This window comes from Pleurodeles waltl, chromosome 5 (genome assembly GCF_031143425.1).
Source record: "Pleurodeles waltl isolate 20211129_DDA chromosome 5, aPleWal1.hap1.20221129, whole genome shotgun sequence".
Taxonomy (NCBI): Eukaryota; Metazoa; Chordata; class Amphibia; order Caudata; family Salamandridae; genus Pleurodeles; species Pleurodeles waltl.
In genome coordinates this window covers 410,504,868-410,524,010 of record NC_090444.1, presented here as the reverse complement: position 1 = coordinate 410,524,010, position 19,143 = coordinate 410,504,868, and the positions used below count along the sequence as shown (strand labels likewise).

The following is a 19,143-nucleotide window of genomic DNA, read 5'->3' as shown; positions in this document are numbered from 1 at the left end:
ATGAGCCGAAGCTTAGCTGCCTGGCTCTCATATTAAATGCATTTTTCTATTTTTCAGTGTGCTGACTCACAAGGGGCCATAACCCTGTTTATTCTTTTTCCTTCGACTTGGAAGATGAATGTAACCATGTTAGATCCGCTCTCACCATCTCCCCTCGTCCACAGACTAAATGTTAAAAGTGAAATGAAACAATGTAGATTAATATAATGTACAAGGTCGTTCAAACCGGTGAAGACAATGTAACTGCTGACCAAAAGATGTGAAAAGAATTACAAAGGGATGAAATCACACCGGACGTACCACCTCTGAAGATGTCAATTACGAAGACCAATCAAAACTTGAAAAATAATATGGGGTGAAGAGTTAGATTACCTAATGTACTTTATGATAGGTTAAAGATAGTGGGGTATAGAAAATGTCCAATAGAATTTTGGGGGAATGTACTACGAAAAAGGGATAAAAACCCATGTCACAGGGAATTAGGTAGGGAATGCTATTGATTTTATCCAGAAACTCTGTCACTCTGTTTGGTGACTTGATATTTTATTAAACCATCCTCGCCCTTAGATTGTCCATTTTTTACACTTTATCTCCTTATGAGGAAAGTGCCCTTTTGCCCCAGAGCTGAGTTCTGACTGATGGCGAATTAACTGATGTTCTGAAGACGAAGACTGAACTTGTGTGCTGACCTAAACTTTGGAGGGTAATTATGACAATGCAATTGTAATTTGTCTGTTTGCTTTTCCTTTCTAGGTAACAACTGCTTGCTTTTGACAGAGACCATAGCTAGATGTTTTCCAAATTGGTGTTCTAAATTGTTTTGCATGAAGCCCAACATGCGAATGCTAATCAGTGGTTAGGATAGGTGTTCACCAAAACTGACGCAAATAGACAAACAACTGAGATTATGCTTTGTTGAACTGACGCGTTACTGACACCCTGCTAAACTTGATCTATGTTTACGCTGTGTTATGTTTTGATATTTGTGATTCTTGCTTTAATGAAATCTTATCAAAGTTGCCATATCGTGACTATGCAATTATGTTTCTTGGTGTTGAGATTAACGCATTTGCTATTAGACTGTAATTAATATGGAATTAAACTCATAAAATTCTACCAAACTGGTGTGGTTATTCATGGCTGAAAGGTCATGGTAACTCTTTAAATTGATTAATGACTTTGACTAAAGTGAAATGCATTGTTGTGATAAATATTTATGACATTATTGATGTATTGATTGATATATTGATTAGCTATCTTGTCCTAGGTGTCTCTCAACTGGGTCAAAAGATTCATTGGCCTAAAACGAGTCCTGATGTGTGATAAAATATCATAAAGGGATGCGTTAGCAGTGGCAACTGCTCGCATATCTCCGCTACAGGATTCACATGAATAGTGCTATAAAACAAATGGAGATGTCTATGATAGCTAGCGTTGATTCTGCGGGGGGTTCAACCACTGTACAAAGCACCATCCAACCCCTGCGGCGAAACGCTGTCAACTCTGCTCGTGCAGCCCCGAACGAACCTCTTAGCACCAGGTTTGGATAATTCTACGTACTCATCAACCATCCGACTGGATGGCTCAAATAGGGGTTCGCCTATCAGTCGCTCTCGTAACTGGCCACCCCTCAGCTCTGCAGTAAACTAGCAATCTTTTACCCGATAGTACGTGACGGCAGTAGCGCCTGCTAGTGAAAGACCAGGTGTCGCTTACAACTAGAATTTACATCCCAGTCCAACTTTTAGCCCACTTATCAGAAAACTAGTAAAAGTCCACCAACTGACGGAGTAACAAGGGGTATTGAAGAGAATAGTGTTTATAATACCGCAAAAGCAAGAGCCGACTCACAGCCAATCACCACGTTAGAATTTTGCGCAGCGCACTGAGGAAGTGGCTGAGGGACCGACCACTCTCCAATCCTAGGTCACTTTACACATTACAAGTCCTTCCCACTCTCAGACAACTATTTGGATATTCCCATTCATGGGATTGGCTGACATGCGACCCGGAAGCACAGGCGTTACGGACAAATGTCGACTGTTAAAAGATCAATAACGGACAACGGGCATAAGACTGAATTCATCTTCGGTCCGTGTAAGTAGTAGAGAAGTGTTCCGGACGCCTTGTGTGTTTGTTTAAAGAAACTTTAACACTAGAGTTGTGGACTTAACACTTTTAATTAAACTTAATAAGCATTATTATTGAACTGTTGTCGACGTTGCTCAACTCAGAAAAAGCAAATGCACATTCCAGTTTATTACATGACATTTAATGTGCTGCATCTACAAGTAAAGACGTGGTGAAGGTGATGGGAGGGCAAAATGAAACGAGACATTGGAATGCTTAAACGTTGTTAATTCCGGGATAGTATGAATTTATTATGTGTTGGGTCTTTGGTGGGCGTAATGTCTGTTCGAAGACAACAGAGTTTCTATGCCCGGCTAGGAGAACAACTTTCGTTGGGGACACAAATTACTCACCTGGGTAGGAACCTCTTGGTACTGAGAATGTGGTGTATCCTTTCAAAGGTAGGACTGGTGTATGCGGGCCATTATGTGTGGTAAGCTGGGCTGAGAGGCGCCCATTCAGTCGTCCTTTGTTATAAGGTCTTGTCACTTCATTTTAAATGGCATTAGGCGTTTCTTTGGTCCTTGTTGGTGGATCTGTAAAGAGAAGCAAGCAAACTCGTATCCTATTACTTGGGAATGTATTCCACATGGCTATTCTTTCTTGTACATCTTCTAGAGCCCCCACCAGCAGAAGTCGTTGTCTTACCTGGTAGGTTGCTTGTTCTAATTAACCCAGGGTTCACTCGCCTGTTATATTGCTGTCTTCTGTAATGCTGCGACAACCCCAGGTGTATGCCCCTGTACCATAAGTTGGGTCTCATTTCGGATTATCACGCATCCTTCTGACTCCACTTAATAATGCTTTTTGATTTCTGCCTCTAATTTCCAGGCGCTTTTTTCTTTCCTTTGAGCTTCCTTATCCATTATCTCGCAGCGTCTAACTTTTCAAATATCTGCACTGCCCCTGAGTCCATTCTTTCTCTGGATCATCTGGATCTCTGAGTTGGGCATGCACTCATACTGTGGCTTCTGTGCTCCTTCTTAGTCTTTGGGGTAAATGGGTTGTTTGAGCTGTCACAGGTAATCTTCCAAGTAGGGGTAGAGCAGAAGCTTAAGGTCTCATTCCATGAGCATGCCAAAAGTATGCAAGGGATTCAAAACACCCCAAACACCATAAGTTTTATCTTTTCTGCCTATACATGACACCCTGGCAGAAGGCTTACATTTATTTTATGATATGGCACGTTTTTGCAAATGGATAGAATGGTACTTAAATTAAAACACCAGACTCGATGACAAAGCCAGAACCATACAGTGTCATACAGGAATAATGAGCAACCTGGGATTTGTTAGCTCCCCTTCCTTGCACAAAGCGAGGGGCGTTTTGTGGGTTTTAACCTGTTTGCTTATATGTCCCTTCCCAAATGTGGGGCTGGGTAGCTCCCTATCTTGCCTAAGAATTGGGACATTTTTCACCCTCATCCATCTTTCCTAACCCATGGAGGATAATTGTTGTTTTTTTTTTTTTTAGCCATCCTGCCTTCCCACGAACAAGCACAGTAGCGGTGATTTGTGTTCTTTAACATAAAAGAGATTTTAGGATCAGATGACCGCAACCCCTCTTAGATTTTATGTTTCAATCCTTTGGTACAGTTGGGAGGAGGTGCAGACCTTTAGGTGTCTGCAAAGGTCAGAGCAGTGGCGGCCCGTCCTTTAGTACGGAGGGGCCACGCCCCCCCCCACCTTTTGCCCCTCATGAAGAGTGTCTGTCAGGCTGAACAAAGGTCAGCCTGACAGACACTCTCCATGTTCAGCTCAGGCAGCCAGAAGCAGACATGCGTGATTTGCGCACACTCCTGTCTTCCTGAGCTGAAATTTGCTGGGCTGAGGAGGTTACAGCCCCTATGGGCGTGACCTCCTCGGCTCAGCAAAGATGCCTCGAGGCCCTCCCCTGGGTGACGAGGAAAGGGTCACGAATTGACACTCTCCCTGGGCGCTTCAGGTTTAAGCCCTGAAGTGCCCAGGGTGAGTATCAATCAGTGACACTTCGTCACAGAGTGGTGTGGGGTCAGCAGTCTCACTGACCCCATCCCACGCTGTGAGGAGGCTGGGACTGCTGCCTTCCCTCATTGGCTGACCTGAAAGGCAGCAGGCCCAGCCCTCCTGGGACCTGGAAGCTGAAGGTAAGTGTGTGTGTGTGTGATGTTTTAAATTGAATGTTTGGTGCACGCATGCACGTTTGAGTGTTGTTAATGGATGTGGGTGCGTGTGTGTGTGTGTAAGAATGAGTGTGTGCGATCTTTTAAAATGAATGTTTGGTGCGTGCGTACATGTTTGAATGGTATGAATGTTGTTAATGGATGTGGGTGCGTTCCTGTGTGTGAAAGAATGAGTTTGCGTGTGTCCCGCCCCCCCTCCTAAAGCTGCTGGCCGCCACTGGGTCAGAGACAGTAGGTTTAGACCTCTTCTGTTCATCCACAGGTCCAGATGTATGCTGATGAGTTGTGGGTGAGGTGGCACTGTTGTAGGATTCTCTAGCCAGTGGGTGGAGTAGTCTCCTAAACAATACCTAACCAATGGACAAAAAGTTAACAAGGAAAACCATCCTACTTTTGCAGCATATCCTGTTTGCCTTTCTGCAACCTATTGCACAGTGCAAGATTCCTAGTAAAATCGAACATGACAGAACTTATCTCTCCCTAAAATAGGTTGGTGGCTACCCAGGGTTGTGTCTAGGGAGATGAACAACTGCCCCCTCCCCCACCAAGCACACCCATCTAGTTCTGAGACCAGTTCCCTCTCAACCCCACTGGGATGATGCAAAGGTGTCTACACCACGCCGTGGGTTTGAAAGGCCTCTTTTTCTCAGGTCTCCCATTACACATTTCAAGATCATGAAGTTCACAAACCTTTCTATCTGCTCTTTCTGAGCTGAGAAGAGTCATGTATCACCCACCAAGGTCTTCCTGCTAAAAGGTCCTAGCCATTATCTGCTTTTCACCCCCTTCATTAAGAAGAAAGCACAGAAAGGGGTCTGCTGGTATTAGGTTAATGGTATTAGCTAACTAGAGGTTTAGGCAGGCCAAGTCTAACCTGTGAAAAGTTATCTTTATCAAAAATCCAACTTCGCTATCGAATTGGATTTTTAATAAATATAATAAAACAGTGCTTGCAGAGTTTACACCAAACCAAAGTTAGCAAAAATAGAAATTTAGTTGTAGTTTAGTTTTCTCATTGGATCAGCTACAGCCTTTTACAGTGAAAACAGCCGCTAGGGGCTAGTCCCTAAGGAACTTGCCAGTATGAAATTCTTGCATGTATCACTTAAAATACTAGGTACGCTACCATGTGGGATACAGGCCTTTATAGAGGTGAATTACTAAATATTTGAAAGTAGTGTTCCTTTTTATCAAAATGATTAGTTTGACAGGTTTTTGGCAGGTTTAAAATCTGCATCAGCCAAGCTACATGCCTATCCCTGAGGCCATGCTTTCCCTCTTCAGCATAGCAGATGGTACATTGGTACTGCAGTCCACAGGTGACATTTAACTTTACATGCCAGTGATGTATATTCCTGCACGATATCCTATGGCCTTAATGGGAAGTAAAAAAAATATATAATATTTTGATTAGACAATTTGACCCTGTTTAGGGGTCAGAGGACATATACTGGGGACTGGCAGCAGGACCCCAATGTGCAAGGTTCTAAAACCAGCAATACCAGTCAGCAAAAAAATGGAAGTGATCACTCAGAGAGCCTTTAGGTCAATCACTTGATTAAATGGCTTCCTTTTCTGTCTATATTCCCTGCTTATCATTCTACAACTTTCCTCCATTTTCTTTGTTTCACTCTCGACTGGAGCATTTTTTTTGGCTATATAAGTAAGTATTTTTATACAGCAACTTAACCATAATAAATGGTCAAAACAATAGTTAAAATCAATCATAAAAACAAAGAGTAGAATAAAAACCTAAGTACAGAGCAGCGTATTGTTTTTTCTTTTTTAGAAAAAAGATAAGTGTATCATGACCAAGCACTTTGGCGCCTGAAAAAGAAAACAGTATGCAAAAGGAAATAAGGGGATATCCCGAAAGTGGTTCAGTTATTATACTGTTGCCTTTGCAGATTGAATTTTCCAGTATAAAAAAAGAATTAACTTTTAGCTTGGATCAGGTACTGCCACAAAATACTCTCCACAGAACAATTTAAGAGCAATAGTCATACTTTAAATAGCCTAATATTAGAAACTCAAACCATGAACGTCAAAGTTATTATGACATGCATAATGACGCACTAGAGAGAAAAGTGCAATGTGCAAAAAACATTAAAGAATAAACCTTGATTATACGTAGAGCAGAGTAACTGAAGCAATGTAGCATTCACTTTAGGCACCCAAGAAAAGATTGCACTGTTCAAGTTATCAAGAAAGGATATCCCAAGAGTACCTTAGTGTGTTCTTCAGGAATTCTACAAAGTGCAATGTGCAAGGTACAAAAGGAGCTGGTACAAGCAGATAAAGACCCCAGGGTGAAATAACAGCAGCCCAGAAGTACTCCACTCGAGGTTAAGTTAGGAATCAAATGATTCAGAGCTGGCACAGCCAATAAGTGACTCGAGTATTATGTGGAAGTTAGGGTGAACAGCTAACAAAGCTCACAGTTTTGGAATTTGTAGAGCTCAGTTTGGCTGTAGCCATTAGGAGGAACTTGACAGCTTTAATTCATTATGATATTGTCCGGATTCAGACAAGCTGTTACCGCTTGTCGTTAAGTTCGAACTCCTGCACAAATAAAGTCACCCCAAAGAAGGATTTTTCTTTGCTGCAACAGGGATGGGCAGATGCTTAGAATATGAATGATGGTTTATTTTCCCATTCCACAGAGCCGGCACATTTCGTCATAGGAATCGGAGTGGCGCTGTGCCGGTAGGTGCATCCGAAAGTTCCACTCACCCCGTCTAAGTGCAACTAGCCTGGCCATAAACCACAGCGGGAATGTGTGAGTAATCTAGCTCTGTTTTTTGCTGGGGGTATAAGAATTGATAACTGACCAGGCATGAGAGTGCTTGCTCAGTGTTGCTATGTCTTAAATACTGGACAGGTTTTTTGCTGTAGCTGTTGTGAGCTTTTAAAAAACCTGCTGCGAAAGATGCATACCCCAAGCATCCAAGAGTGAAAATTCCCTTAATTTGTCATCAAAGAAGCGCTTGTAAGACGAAGTTGAACCAGCTCTAGCTAATTCGAGACAGATTAGGCCGTGCACGGAGCCTTGCAACGCAGATATCAGCCTATGACAAAAATTTTAAAACAGATCACTTCTAGACCAACTTTTTTGATTACGTTAAACCTGAGCCTTATTTGCACTGGAGAAACTCTTTGGCAGGCAAAGAAACGCTTTATAAATCTGAGTGATGCAGCTGTCCAGAGTAGTGGCCTCCCTCCACAAAGTGATTTCACTCCCGTAGGATAGTGTGGGGATGACCTTGGCTTTCAACACTTGGAGAAGAGGGTTGAGAATCGGTCCCAGCAGATTCTGTGAAACAGGCGAGTGGGCGAACATGAGGCTGGTGCATTTAGTTTTCATAGCACACAAACAGGGTTTGAATGATCCTTTACTGTCCAAGTAAATGCCCAAATATTTGTACTCTGGGCTATTGTGGAGCCAGTTGCCATTGAGATGCCACCTATCTCTACGTATGGTTTTTGCTCCAAATGTAACTGTCTTAGTTTTGTGCAATTTATTGCAAGCCTGTGCCTCACTCTACATCAGGGGCGTGGAATTTATTGAAATATCTACTTGTCCATGGGTAGGATGCTCTATAAATCTACTTGTCCTGTAAAAAAATCTACTTGTCCCTTTGGTGGCATGTAGTGCAGCAATAAATTATGGCAGCTATCTCTTTTTGTAAGACCTATAATAATAGCTTCTGTGATTATGCCAGGGCTAATATTGTAGTAGGCCTTGAATACAAGCAATTTCCTTATTTTGTCACCTTTTAGCAGATCTACACACTCGGGCTGGAGGAAACAGCAAGCAGTAGTTCCAGGGCTGTGTTAAGGATTTGCACCAGCTCTTTCCTAAAGTTTTCCCATACCAAGAAAGGTTGGAAATTTAATTCTGACAAGGGCAGAGGTAGAAGTAGAAACTCTTCCAGACTTGGGGAAAAAGTGGCTGGAGGGAAAGTGAACTTGTAAACGGTCTATAGATTTTCGCATGAGCAAATCTACACATCATTATTTGCTCATGCTAAAATACAGTTCACAAACGTGTTCTAGGGGACAATTTCCTGGTCTACTTATGTAAATTTGTGTGGATTCATGAAAGCCACTAATGCAAATACATATACCATGGGTACACTTTTGTGACTTTCTTCAGTAATTGGGCCCCCAATTAGGTCTGGCGTTAACCAAGAAATTTGGTTTCTATTACAATTCTGTTTCACTCCCTATCCATCTATGGGCTGGCTTTACTGTGAGTGATAGCATTCTGCTCTTCCACAGGGAGCATATTAGCCCACATAGTAGATTTGTTCAGTGCCAGGAACGACTGTGGCAATATGTGCTTTTTGAGACCAAATTTTTTTTTTGTTGCTTTTTGCCAATGTTTGTTACAATGGTGAGGGCCTTACAGCTCCCATAACAATAAAGTGAAAAAGCCATGTCGAAACAAAACACTCACTGACAAAACCAAAAGACTGACCACCAGTGTGCACCATTGTCTTTGCCAGTGCTTGTTTATTTTCATGTTTCACATAGTCTTATTGAAAATGATTACACTGATTTACATTATGACATTTTTTGGAAAATAGCAGGATGCATCAACACAGTTTAATAAATGATGCTTTAAAGAAATAGTGCCTAAAACGTCACAGTAATTCAGCAAAATGCTTTTTTTTCCTATTTGCATTTTTTTCCGAACATTTTATTTTGAACTCAAAGAACCATCAATTTTACTTACAGGTTTCTGCAAACATTTGCATCTAATCAAAGAGCATTCTGGGAGCCTTATATTTAGCTCTTATTGTTAAACTTTTGAAATGTGTATATACATGTTTTTTTTTTTTTTTTTTACTAGAACCACTGTCAGTAGTGCAGTGTGATCTTACAACCTTTATTTGGATGGCTTACCCTAATAATAAAGGCTTTCATTAATGAACATAATTACAAGTTTGCACAGCATCGAAATATGGACACAAATATTACCCCAACTGCAGACAATTCCCTTCCCTGTAAACTGACAGCTGAAGGGTTTTTGCTGCAGGGGGCTGGGCCTGTTTGTCCAAAGGACAAAATAAACATGAAAACTTGTCATTGACCCCAAACAGTATGTCCTGGGCGTTGGGTTATAGGAATTCCACACCCTTGTCTATGCATGTAGAATAGATAGGTGATGCTAGAGACCAATCTTGGTTTGACTAAAGAGCATGCCTGTGTATAGGAGGTGAGTCATGTGGTGGCCTCCGAGTTTAGAAGGATAGCAATTCGCTTTGTCCAGGAACTCAGATCGGCGATATATAAATTGAAAAGCAGAGGTGCGTGCATGTGACCTTGCTTTAGCCCCGCTTTAGCGGGAATCTTCCTCGAAATGCAAGCTCCATCCCCTAGTTTTATCTGCACCAGGTGTTAGCATACAGCAGCTCAATTGGTATCAGTATGTCAGCTGCTAGACTCCAATCCTGCAATGTTGAGCCACAACAGGCCTACAAGTATGCTGTTGAATGCAGCTTTGAAGCCTACAAAGCAGGAATAAAGTGCTGAGCCACATCTGAGAGTTTTGTCGCACATAAGGGCCAACGCCATCAAATCGAAGGTGGTGCCACGGTTGTCCTTAAAGCCGCACTGGTTTCTGGGAATGATCTGGCGAGCTTCTGCCCTGAGTTTTAGGTTGTCATTATCAAGTAATGCAATGAGGTGGTAATGGCGAGGATCAGATTTCATACCACCTTTGAAGATTGGCTGAATAGTAGATTCTCTCCAGGATTCTAGAATACTGTTAGAAATGAAGCAGAATTCAAACAAGGGGATGAGTGCCTTGGCCCAAAATGAAGCGTCTGATGTAACAAGGGCTGAAGGAAGCCCATTGGTGTCAGGCGCCCTGTCTTTTCTCAATCTTATCAGTTTTAATTTGCATCATTCCTCAAGTGAGATGTTTGAGGTTCTGCAGTTTTCTCTGGGCAGGTTCCAGGTCTGTCGCTTACAGGCGACTTTTATTACTTCTGGGGTGACAGGAAAATCACCTGATGGCCGAATGAGAGATGTTGGAGCCCCCGGTATGGTGTTAATTGAAAAGTGTGATGTCAGGAATGAGACCCAGACAGTTTCTGAAATATTTGCAAATCTTGCTACTGGTTGCCACTTGGTTAACCATCGACCGGAATTGTTTGGTCTTCTTTGTTGCCATTTGGTTAACCATCAACCGGAATTGTTTGGCGTTCTGCACATGAGCAAGAAAAAGAAGTCGGTCCAGAATTTATGGTTCTTTTTTCCTTTGGCCATCCAAATGGATTTCCTAAAGTTTACTATAACATTCTTTAAGTTGGCTTTTGCAGTTGGAGAAGAAGGGTGCTGTAGGACGATTCGCATATTGCAGTTGTCTTTGCTTTTCAGTACCTTGTGGGACCTGGTCAGGTTGAGATTTGTGAAGGGATTGAGTGACTTTGTACCAGAGTGAGAATTGACTTGAAAATTCTGAAGAATCTGATCTATGAAAAAAGACCATTGCCTGATCAGAGAGCTTGTTTGAGAGGCGGTTGTTCTATATAGTGCTCTAATCCAGAACAGAGTCTCTGGGCTGTTTTCATTGCCGCATTTTACTCCAGAGCTGGTGGGGGGTGCAATTTCCAGTTTCGCTAGACAGGTGGCAACATAGATTTGCTGTGTTCGTTGGTCACTGTCGAGATTGTCCCCTAGGGGAAAAGGGAAAACTTGTTAACCCTGAAAAGGGGGGCTGAGCATAGAATAAAATCATATAAAAAGTAAGCTTTCCTGCTGCTCGAGTCCACCCTGGAGGCATGACTTCTCTGAAGCTCCTGTTAAAGAGTCTGAGACCTAAGAGGTTACAGTCTGTCATGAAGGACTCAGCAAGTCTGTTCCAACATGTTTTGCATGTAGACTCTGTGCTGGAATATCGCAAGCAAATCCAGGCAATTAACCCTTCAACCATTCGTCCCCAAAACAGTTTTTTATTGAAATTGTCGGATAGCAAAATATTTGCCAGCCGGAATTGTAGCTTAAGTTCTGTTGTTATTAACGTCAGTTCTCCAAATTTGACCTTCTTCCCTGCTGTATGTGGATTTTATAGACACTAATAAAAAGGAGCGAGAGCTTCTTGCTGCAGTAGGAAATGCTGATGTGGATTGCTGGACCCATGCTTCATTTAAGGAGATCTCTGCTCTGTGGAGCAGCAGTGTAGGAATATAGATTGTTAGTCCGCCCATTGACCGACCATAGTTTTTAACTTTTGTGACTGGCTTCTGATATTCATTGAAACCTGTCAGGGGGACTGTTGTTTGAGCCCAGGTATCTTGCAGAATAAGAAGGTCAAAGTAGCTCCAAGGTGTCACAGTGTATTAATCTTCAAATTTTTGCCTGAGGCTGTGGATGTTCAAAGAACATACTTTTAACTGTGCTTTAGATGGGCATTGGCCAACAGAGCTCTTGCCACTTTGTCACAGACTTATTTCTAGCCTGGAGGGCAGTGGGCAGCCTTTACCAGTCATCAGGATGCTCCTCTGTATTTCTGAGTCCTTGTCTTCCTAGTGCGTCTTTTGGGGCTAAATGCACGGACTGACTGACCTGACAGGTGAGCAAAACAGTATTTTCATGGCCTTGGGCTCCTTGTGCATTTTTTTTAGGATTGAGAACATAGGACGATTGACTCGACGATTGAGCACGGTCAGGTAGCCTTTTTCCTTTACTCTTTTTGGTTCAATGCCCCAGCCTTCTAAGAGATGCAAAAGTAACCTGGGTAGGTTCGGATACTTGTTTCCCTCAGGGTTGAAGAAATTCTGTTGCTATAATGTCTATAGATTTTTTAATTATTATTTAAAGCGTGGATCGATAGAAGCAACAGAACAATATTTCCCTTTTTAATAATGTCATGAGCAACCCTGTTCGGCATTCCAGGATGAAAATCAGCTTGTTGGACTTGAACAGTTGGCTTAACGGGTCCTGGGGAGGTGGTAGCACTGACGAAAAACAATTTTGTGGAGTGTCTTTCTGGCAGAGTTCGCGCTGGGAAGCTACTGCGAACAGATTGGACAAGGCAATCTGATTAGTACTTGAAGTAGTATTAGGCTTGATTTTTAACTAGATCACTGAGAAGAGTACTGTTGGACACATTTGTGCGTTCTGGGTGCGCTAAGAGTCTTGACGATGCTTGGAACGCTTCTTCTCAGGGAACAGGGATACCTTGACCCAATCCTTTGGGGGGAATCCAAGGCTAGAGCAGAGCAAGAGTTTGAATTGCACGTTGTTGCTTCAGGAGGAGAATAAGCAAGGGCTTGGTCAGATATGGTGCCATCTGCAGCCTGTGCGATTAAAGGGATTCCTAAGACTTGAGTTGTTTTGTTGATCAGTGGTGAATATTACATAAAACATCCCTTGCCTTGCTGAAGTAGGTGCCCCGTCTAGCTTATTATGTTGTTTTCTTAGTCGTTTGCAAGACTGTTTGCTCAGCTTGGCTAGAGAGATGTAGCTGGGCCATGGGAACGTCTTCAAGGTCTTTGAAGGAGATTGCAAGGACTTTGAAGACCGTTTGCTCAGCTTGGCTAGAGAGATGTAGCTACGCTGAGGGAGCTTCTTCAAGGTCTTTGAAAGAGACATCAAGGACTTTGAAGGGGCCTGCGGGGATGCCACAGTTGTACTGTTAGGGTCTTCTTTCTCGAGTGGCAGAGCAACTAATGTCTTCCCATCCATTGCCACCGGGGTAGAGGTAATCTTATGTGCATCATGTTGCCTGTCTGCATAAGTAGTAGGGTGCGATGGAGCATTTGCCATTTCTTGAGGTTTGGATGCTGGTTACTGCAACCTGAAATCCTGAAGCAAAGCTTCCATAGTTTGCGGCAGTGTGGCCAGTTTATCCAAAATTGGAGAACATGAACATGATCCCTGGTGTCTTTCTGGAACTTCTAAAACGGCCGCTGCTGATTGAGCATGCTTTATCAGGGTGTTTAATGTTTCAGGCTTCCTACCTATTCCTATAGTAAGGCCCACAAAAGAACTTAAAATATCCACTTGAGCATATAATTTGTCTGACTGGTAAGTCATGGCAACATCTCAAAATAAAATGATGGACGGAGTGTTGAAACTTTTCAAACACTCACCCCCAGTCACAGATATGGGTTTAATCCATCGCTATTTTGCTTGCCACGTCACCCTAGTTCGGACTCAGCCATATGCGAATCAGTCTTGACCCTGCTCCCTATGGGAACAGTCCAGCCCGAACTGCCAAGCCAGTTCCTCCCCGGAAAGGATTCAAGCATCCTGTGACCGGTTTCAGGGTATCACCATTCATCAGCCAGGCTAGCTTGAATCCAGTGGCGCAGAAATCAAGGGGCATTTAAATTAATTAAAAAAATGTATGTATTGGTGTCTGCAGATGTTTGTCGATCGTGCACTGTTCCAGTGCCCATGCTGTGGAAAAATGAAGTTTCCTTGACTGTCTTCTAAGAAATCCGTGGACCTTTTTACAAAGCTCAGCAGACCATTCTCTGCAAGGAAAATCATATAACGATGTGCCAGATAAATGAATAACAAACTGGGCTCAAGAGCATATTGTAGGACAGAAGTGTACCTATTTGCCACTAGAGAAGTGCCATCTTTAAATCCTGAGATTCCAAGACTTTGAAACAAAGTCTTCTAACATAGGCTGTTGTACAGCTTTCTAGATTACCATGAGAGAATTGTTTGTGGGCAGTGACTTTTAGAAATGACACTGCTTCTTTTCTGACATAGACAAATCATTAAAAAAAAAACTAAATTTTGCGGACAAAATATATGTTAAATATAGTGGTAGTTATGGGTAAGAATAATAAAGTTGTAAAATTAGCCAGTTATGGTCACCAGTGCATCCAAGGGCTAACGTAAACCAACATTTATTTGGCATACTAGAGGTAGCTACAAGTGACTTTTTTTAATGAAATTCTACCATAATATTTTATTTAACTTTAGCAGTGACACCATCTGTGCACACATCAGAAAGTTGTGTATGTTTGCCATTTTACTGTGCTTATTGACTATCGTAGAACTCGGGTTAGTGATTCCTTCTTTATTTACAGACAGTGTAGTAACCATTTTTGTTGTTATCACCTCTCGGAATACAAGCAAAAGTAACGAAACATGCCCTTGCTCTAATATTGTCCGAAGTTCAGTTTTGACGTTGAAGGTCGCGGTATAACTCATTATTTCTTCACTGTTTTTCTTTTGCCTACATAATGATGCTGGGCTTTGTGTTTACATTTGTTCTTTAATTTTGCAAACAAAGTTTTGCATTAGAAGAGTAGCAGATGGGCAAACTACTAATTGCGTATGCCTTATGGTAGCATTTGCCAAGCCAGCCGTTAGAATATGTAATGTTACTCCAAAACGTTTGAAGAGAGTCTCTTTCAGGTTGTCTTTTCAAAGCTATTGTGTTCTGTCTCGTCACAGATAAAAGAACATTAGCGGTTTGCATTCATTCTTGATAGCGCCTGATCTGGATCCATTAGTGTTTGTCTTTATGTCAACTGGTCCTTACTGTTAGGGTGCTTTGTTTATGGCCCTTACCTCTCTAGAATGATACATCCTATGCAGAGCTAAATAGTTTGAATATTGACTACCCACAATAACATCCATTCCATGTAATCTATACGGGTAGCTTGTCTTTTCGTATCCGGTTCAAGCTGGCTGTGATAGAATTCAGAAGTTGGGCAGTGTCTTGGGCCACGCTAAATGTTATTATCATTTATCAGTTTGACTTCTAAGAAATTGACAAAAATATAATCATGTTTGAATAGTCTACGAGCAGACAGTTAGAAAGCTGCTATATTCTCCCGATACTTTTTCCTGGTCACACAATATAAGCTCAAAGGCAGTTTCCACGAAAAATGTAACATCAATCTGAAACCCATGTATGATCATATTTCATGAATTAAAATATAGACATTAAGAGTTTAAACAACAGTTGAATCCACATTTGAATTTCAGTCCAATTATTTTAATAAATCACAGAAATTAAGTTTTTTTAAAAGTTAAAATGTGTCTTTTTAAAACTTTTCTTTTTCACATTTCTGTCACCCTGAGTACTGGGAACTTCACTCTTGGGTCCTTAGAGGTATAGATAGAATCTCCTCACGGCTAAACATTGCACTCAACACTGTGCACTATATTTGCAGCCTGGCACTGGTATTTTAAAGCTTGTCCCCTCTGTACCGGTAGGTGCTTGTCAGCCCTACTGCAAGAATTGCTATTTCCCCATTACAAACTCTGTGATATTTTCGTTTTGCTGTGGAATTTAAATTAACTTTGTCTTCAAATGTATATGTTCTGTTTGGTGGACGAGGAAAGCTTTTTTTCCCATTAACTTAAATATCTATTTTTTCAGCAGATGACGTTGAAAGGCACAAAATGGAGCCTCGTGCTGTTTTGCTGGAGTCAAAATCATCTCCTTTCAACCTTCTGAATGAAATGCATCAGTTGCGTCTTCTTGGCCACCTCTGTGATGTTACAGTGAGAGTCGAGCATCAGGGGACCAGAGGAGAATTTCTTGCTCACAAGGTTGTTTTGGCTGCTACAAGCAAGTACTTTAAGGAAGTATTTCTAAATGAGGACCCAATAATGCGTGGTTCTAAAGCTGATATACTCCTAAATGAAGTGCAAGTGGTTGACTTTGCTTCATTTCTTGAGTTTGTGTACACTGCCAAGGTTGAAGTGGAAGAACACAGAGTGCAGCGAATGTTTGAAACTGCAGAAAAGCTAAAGTGCTTGGACTTAACTGAAACTTGCTTTGAGCTTAAAAAGCAGATGATTGAGACAGTGCTATTGGAATTGCAGCATTTTTCAGAGTCACAGGTAGAGTCCAGGGATGATGAAGGTGCACAAGATGGAAATGTGTTCTTGGATTTGGATGTACATATCGATGAGCCTGCAACTAGCGCAGAGGTTCCATCAGAATCTGTAGTCTCTCCACCAGTAGGAAGTGGTAGTGGAGTGCGTTCCAACACATCCACTGAAAAATCACCATTAGAAGAAGAGAAAAGAGAAGGCCCCAATCCCTCATTTGCAAAAATCAGAAGAGCTAGTGGGAGATTGGCAGGAAGGAAAGTCTTTGTCGAAATTCCTAAGAAGAAGTATACTAGAAGATTGAGAGAACTGCAGAAGGACGCTGAAGATAACTCTAGAAAGAACAATCTTGTACATAATCAAATTGAAGCTGTGGAACTGGAAGAACAATCAGAAAAAAATATGAAGTCAGATGATGAAGAGACTGACAGCAACAGTGAATTAGACGAAAGCTTTAACAAAACAGATCACAGGAAGAGGAAGGGTGACAATTTTAAGTGTACAACCTGCAGCAAGGAATTTCTATATGAAAAAAGTTTTTTGAAACACAACAAACATACTCATGGCGTTTTTACTGAAGTTGTGTACCAGTGTGATACATGCAGTCAGACTTTTGCCAACCGCTGCAACTTGAGGAGCCACCAGCGTCATGTTCATAGTAGTGAGCGACGTTTTCCATGTGAGCTCTGTGGGAAAAAGTTCAAGCGGAAAAAGGACATAAAGAGGCATGTTCTTCAGGTGCACGAGGGTGGTGGTGAGCGCCACTTTTGCCAAATCTGTGCTAAAGGTTTGAGCTCCAAAACCGCATTGCGGCTTCATGAACGAACACACACAGGAGACAAACCTTATGGGTGCACTCAGTGTGAGGCAAGGTTTTCTCAGCCTTCTGCACTTAAAACACACATGAGGTATGAAAAGACTCCATGACATTGTTGGATTCTTTTAGGAAAGGTAAAAGCCACTGACAGGGATCTAAATCTAGAATTGAGTGTAACTCCCCCTTTCGTGTCAGTTGCTCATGAGAATACCGCTTTAAACTTTCTGTGTGAATTTTTTGTTCTTGCCGCTATTTCAACATAATATGGTTATGTTTTGTGCATTGTATTTTGGTGTACACATTGCTAATTTGTGAGTATATTTTAAAATTTTTAGTTTTTGTTTTCTGGGATTTTCGTGCATTGAGTTCTACATCTTGCAAAATATTTTAATTTGATAAAATAACATCAATGGAGAGAAGGTTATTACGCGCCACCCGCAAGTTGCAGATGAATTAAGAAACAGGAAGAGAATAGTATATTTTTATTGTTGTCTTTTGCATAAACAATATATGTTTGCACTGTCTTGAATGTTGTTTTCAGTAGATCAGCTCAGGAATATCAGCGTATGAGACTTCTCCTTAGTGCATAGTATAACGTGGCTGACGTTCCTACAGGAAGTTCTCTGTCACCAATTTGCTATTAATGAAACATTTCATACCACCGTCTGCTTTTTACAAACCCTAATTAATTTTTACCAAAGTGGAGCTACTTTTTCTCATCACGTCTGCAATTGCCACAGCTCTTTCCAGATCACAATGAACTTCTCCAACTTTCGGCATGCGTTGTATCTCTTACCGAAATGCATTTTTCTTCTCCCTTTCTTTACTTTTTGGTGAGCTTTTGTCTGTTATAAAACTGCCCTACTACTTTACGAGGATGTAATAAGTGTATTAATAGGACACAGATCGCCTAGGTTGTGAAGTGATGCTGTGACACGAGTGTGAAGCTGGTCAGCTTTAATTCCCTTATTTATTGCCTGTTTGCGTTTTTTGCAGTCATGGATCGCACCTCAAATAGGTGTATGTGTCTTTCTAAATTGGCTTAATTTTCTTCCTCGAACAGTGGTTTTATCACCTTAGCACATTCACGAAGAACCCCACACACCAACTTGTTGAGCAGAATACTGGAAAACAACATAGGGTTGATTGCTCAATATTGTTTTTTTAGATACTTTAGAATAAACCAGGTGGAGGGATAAACTGAAATATATTTCTGAAACATCAGTTCATAAATTGTGAGAACTTAGTGTAATTTAACCATTCTTTGAAATGTACTCTTATATTAGTCCGTTGTTAGGATAACGTCTGTAATTGTGACTGCAAGCAGTGTGATGATGTGCGGGCATTTTTGTAATGGCATGGTCAAAATGTAATCATGCATTCAGTAGTGCTGAGGGACCACATTTTTCACTTGGCAAAAGCAAACTTTTTTTTCACTTTGGTGTATAATCTCACCATTACAAATAATGTTTTAGTTTATGTACCCTTCCATTTTTTTACATCTCTGCTTCCATTAGATGCGCTTTTTGTTTTAATTTTTTTTAGAAATGTGCTTTTGGGCTATTTGGTGATTTGTTATTTTCTCATATAGGCATTTCAGAGGTTTTCGCTTAATATAATGTGCCATATAGTAATGTCCTGAACAACTACACATTGCTGCATGATACATGTATGGATAAATTTACTTAGAGATATATTCTTAAACCTTCCTTTTTTCCATTTTGACATAGGTAATTCTCCAGTGTAATTTCTACATTCAGAAGGGCCACATATAAATTGTATGTACTCAAGTCATCTTGGTTGCTTAAAGCTTTTCAGTTGTCATTGTTGTTCAGACGGCAATGCAGTGCCATCCTGGCTTGTTAGCCCCAGAGATCTCACTGGTGCCATTAAAAGTTAAACCCACTTTTTTGGGAGGATCAGTCCAAACGTTGGTTTATCTTCGGAATGTACACTCACAGTTAACAATACCGCCTTGAAAACCATCATCACTGCTTTGGGTAGGGGTACACAATTAGCATTACTGCCAGGAAAGAAACTGCTATCATTGCGGCCTTGTGAGCGAAACACTGCAGTTGGTCTAGCTTGTTTTGGTGGTTAGAGCCAGAACTGACATTTCGGACATCAACTGGTTCCTTAGTTGCCATTGATTTATTGGGAATACATGGCTCTACATTACATTGCTTATTTGTTTGACTAGTCCAACTTACGCGGC

The 19,143-nt window shown here is 41.3% G+C and overlaps 1 protein-coding gene across 2 annotated transcripts in view; it reads left to right on the top strand.

Annotated features, from left to right (window-relative positions):
- Nucleotides 1–2,000: 2,000 nt before the first annotated feature.
- Nucleotides 2,001–19,143, top strand: part of GZF1 (GDNF inducible zinc finger protein 1) — a 74,476-nt gene continuing 57,333 nt past the window's right edge. Inside the window, exons 1-2 of one of the 2 annotated variants that reach the window (XM_069234170.1) lie at nt 2,001–2,097; nt 15,657–17,019. In XM_069234170.1, the coding sequence (XP_069090271.1) occupies nt 2,034–2,097; nt 15,657–17,019 (1,427 nt within the window). In that variant the 5' untranslated portion in view covers nt 2,001–2,033. Of the gene's footprint in view, nt 2,098–15,653; nt 17,020–19,143 lie in introns of both variants that reach the window. The other variant, XM_069234169.1, reaches the window with a different exon arrangement.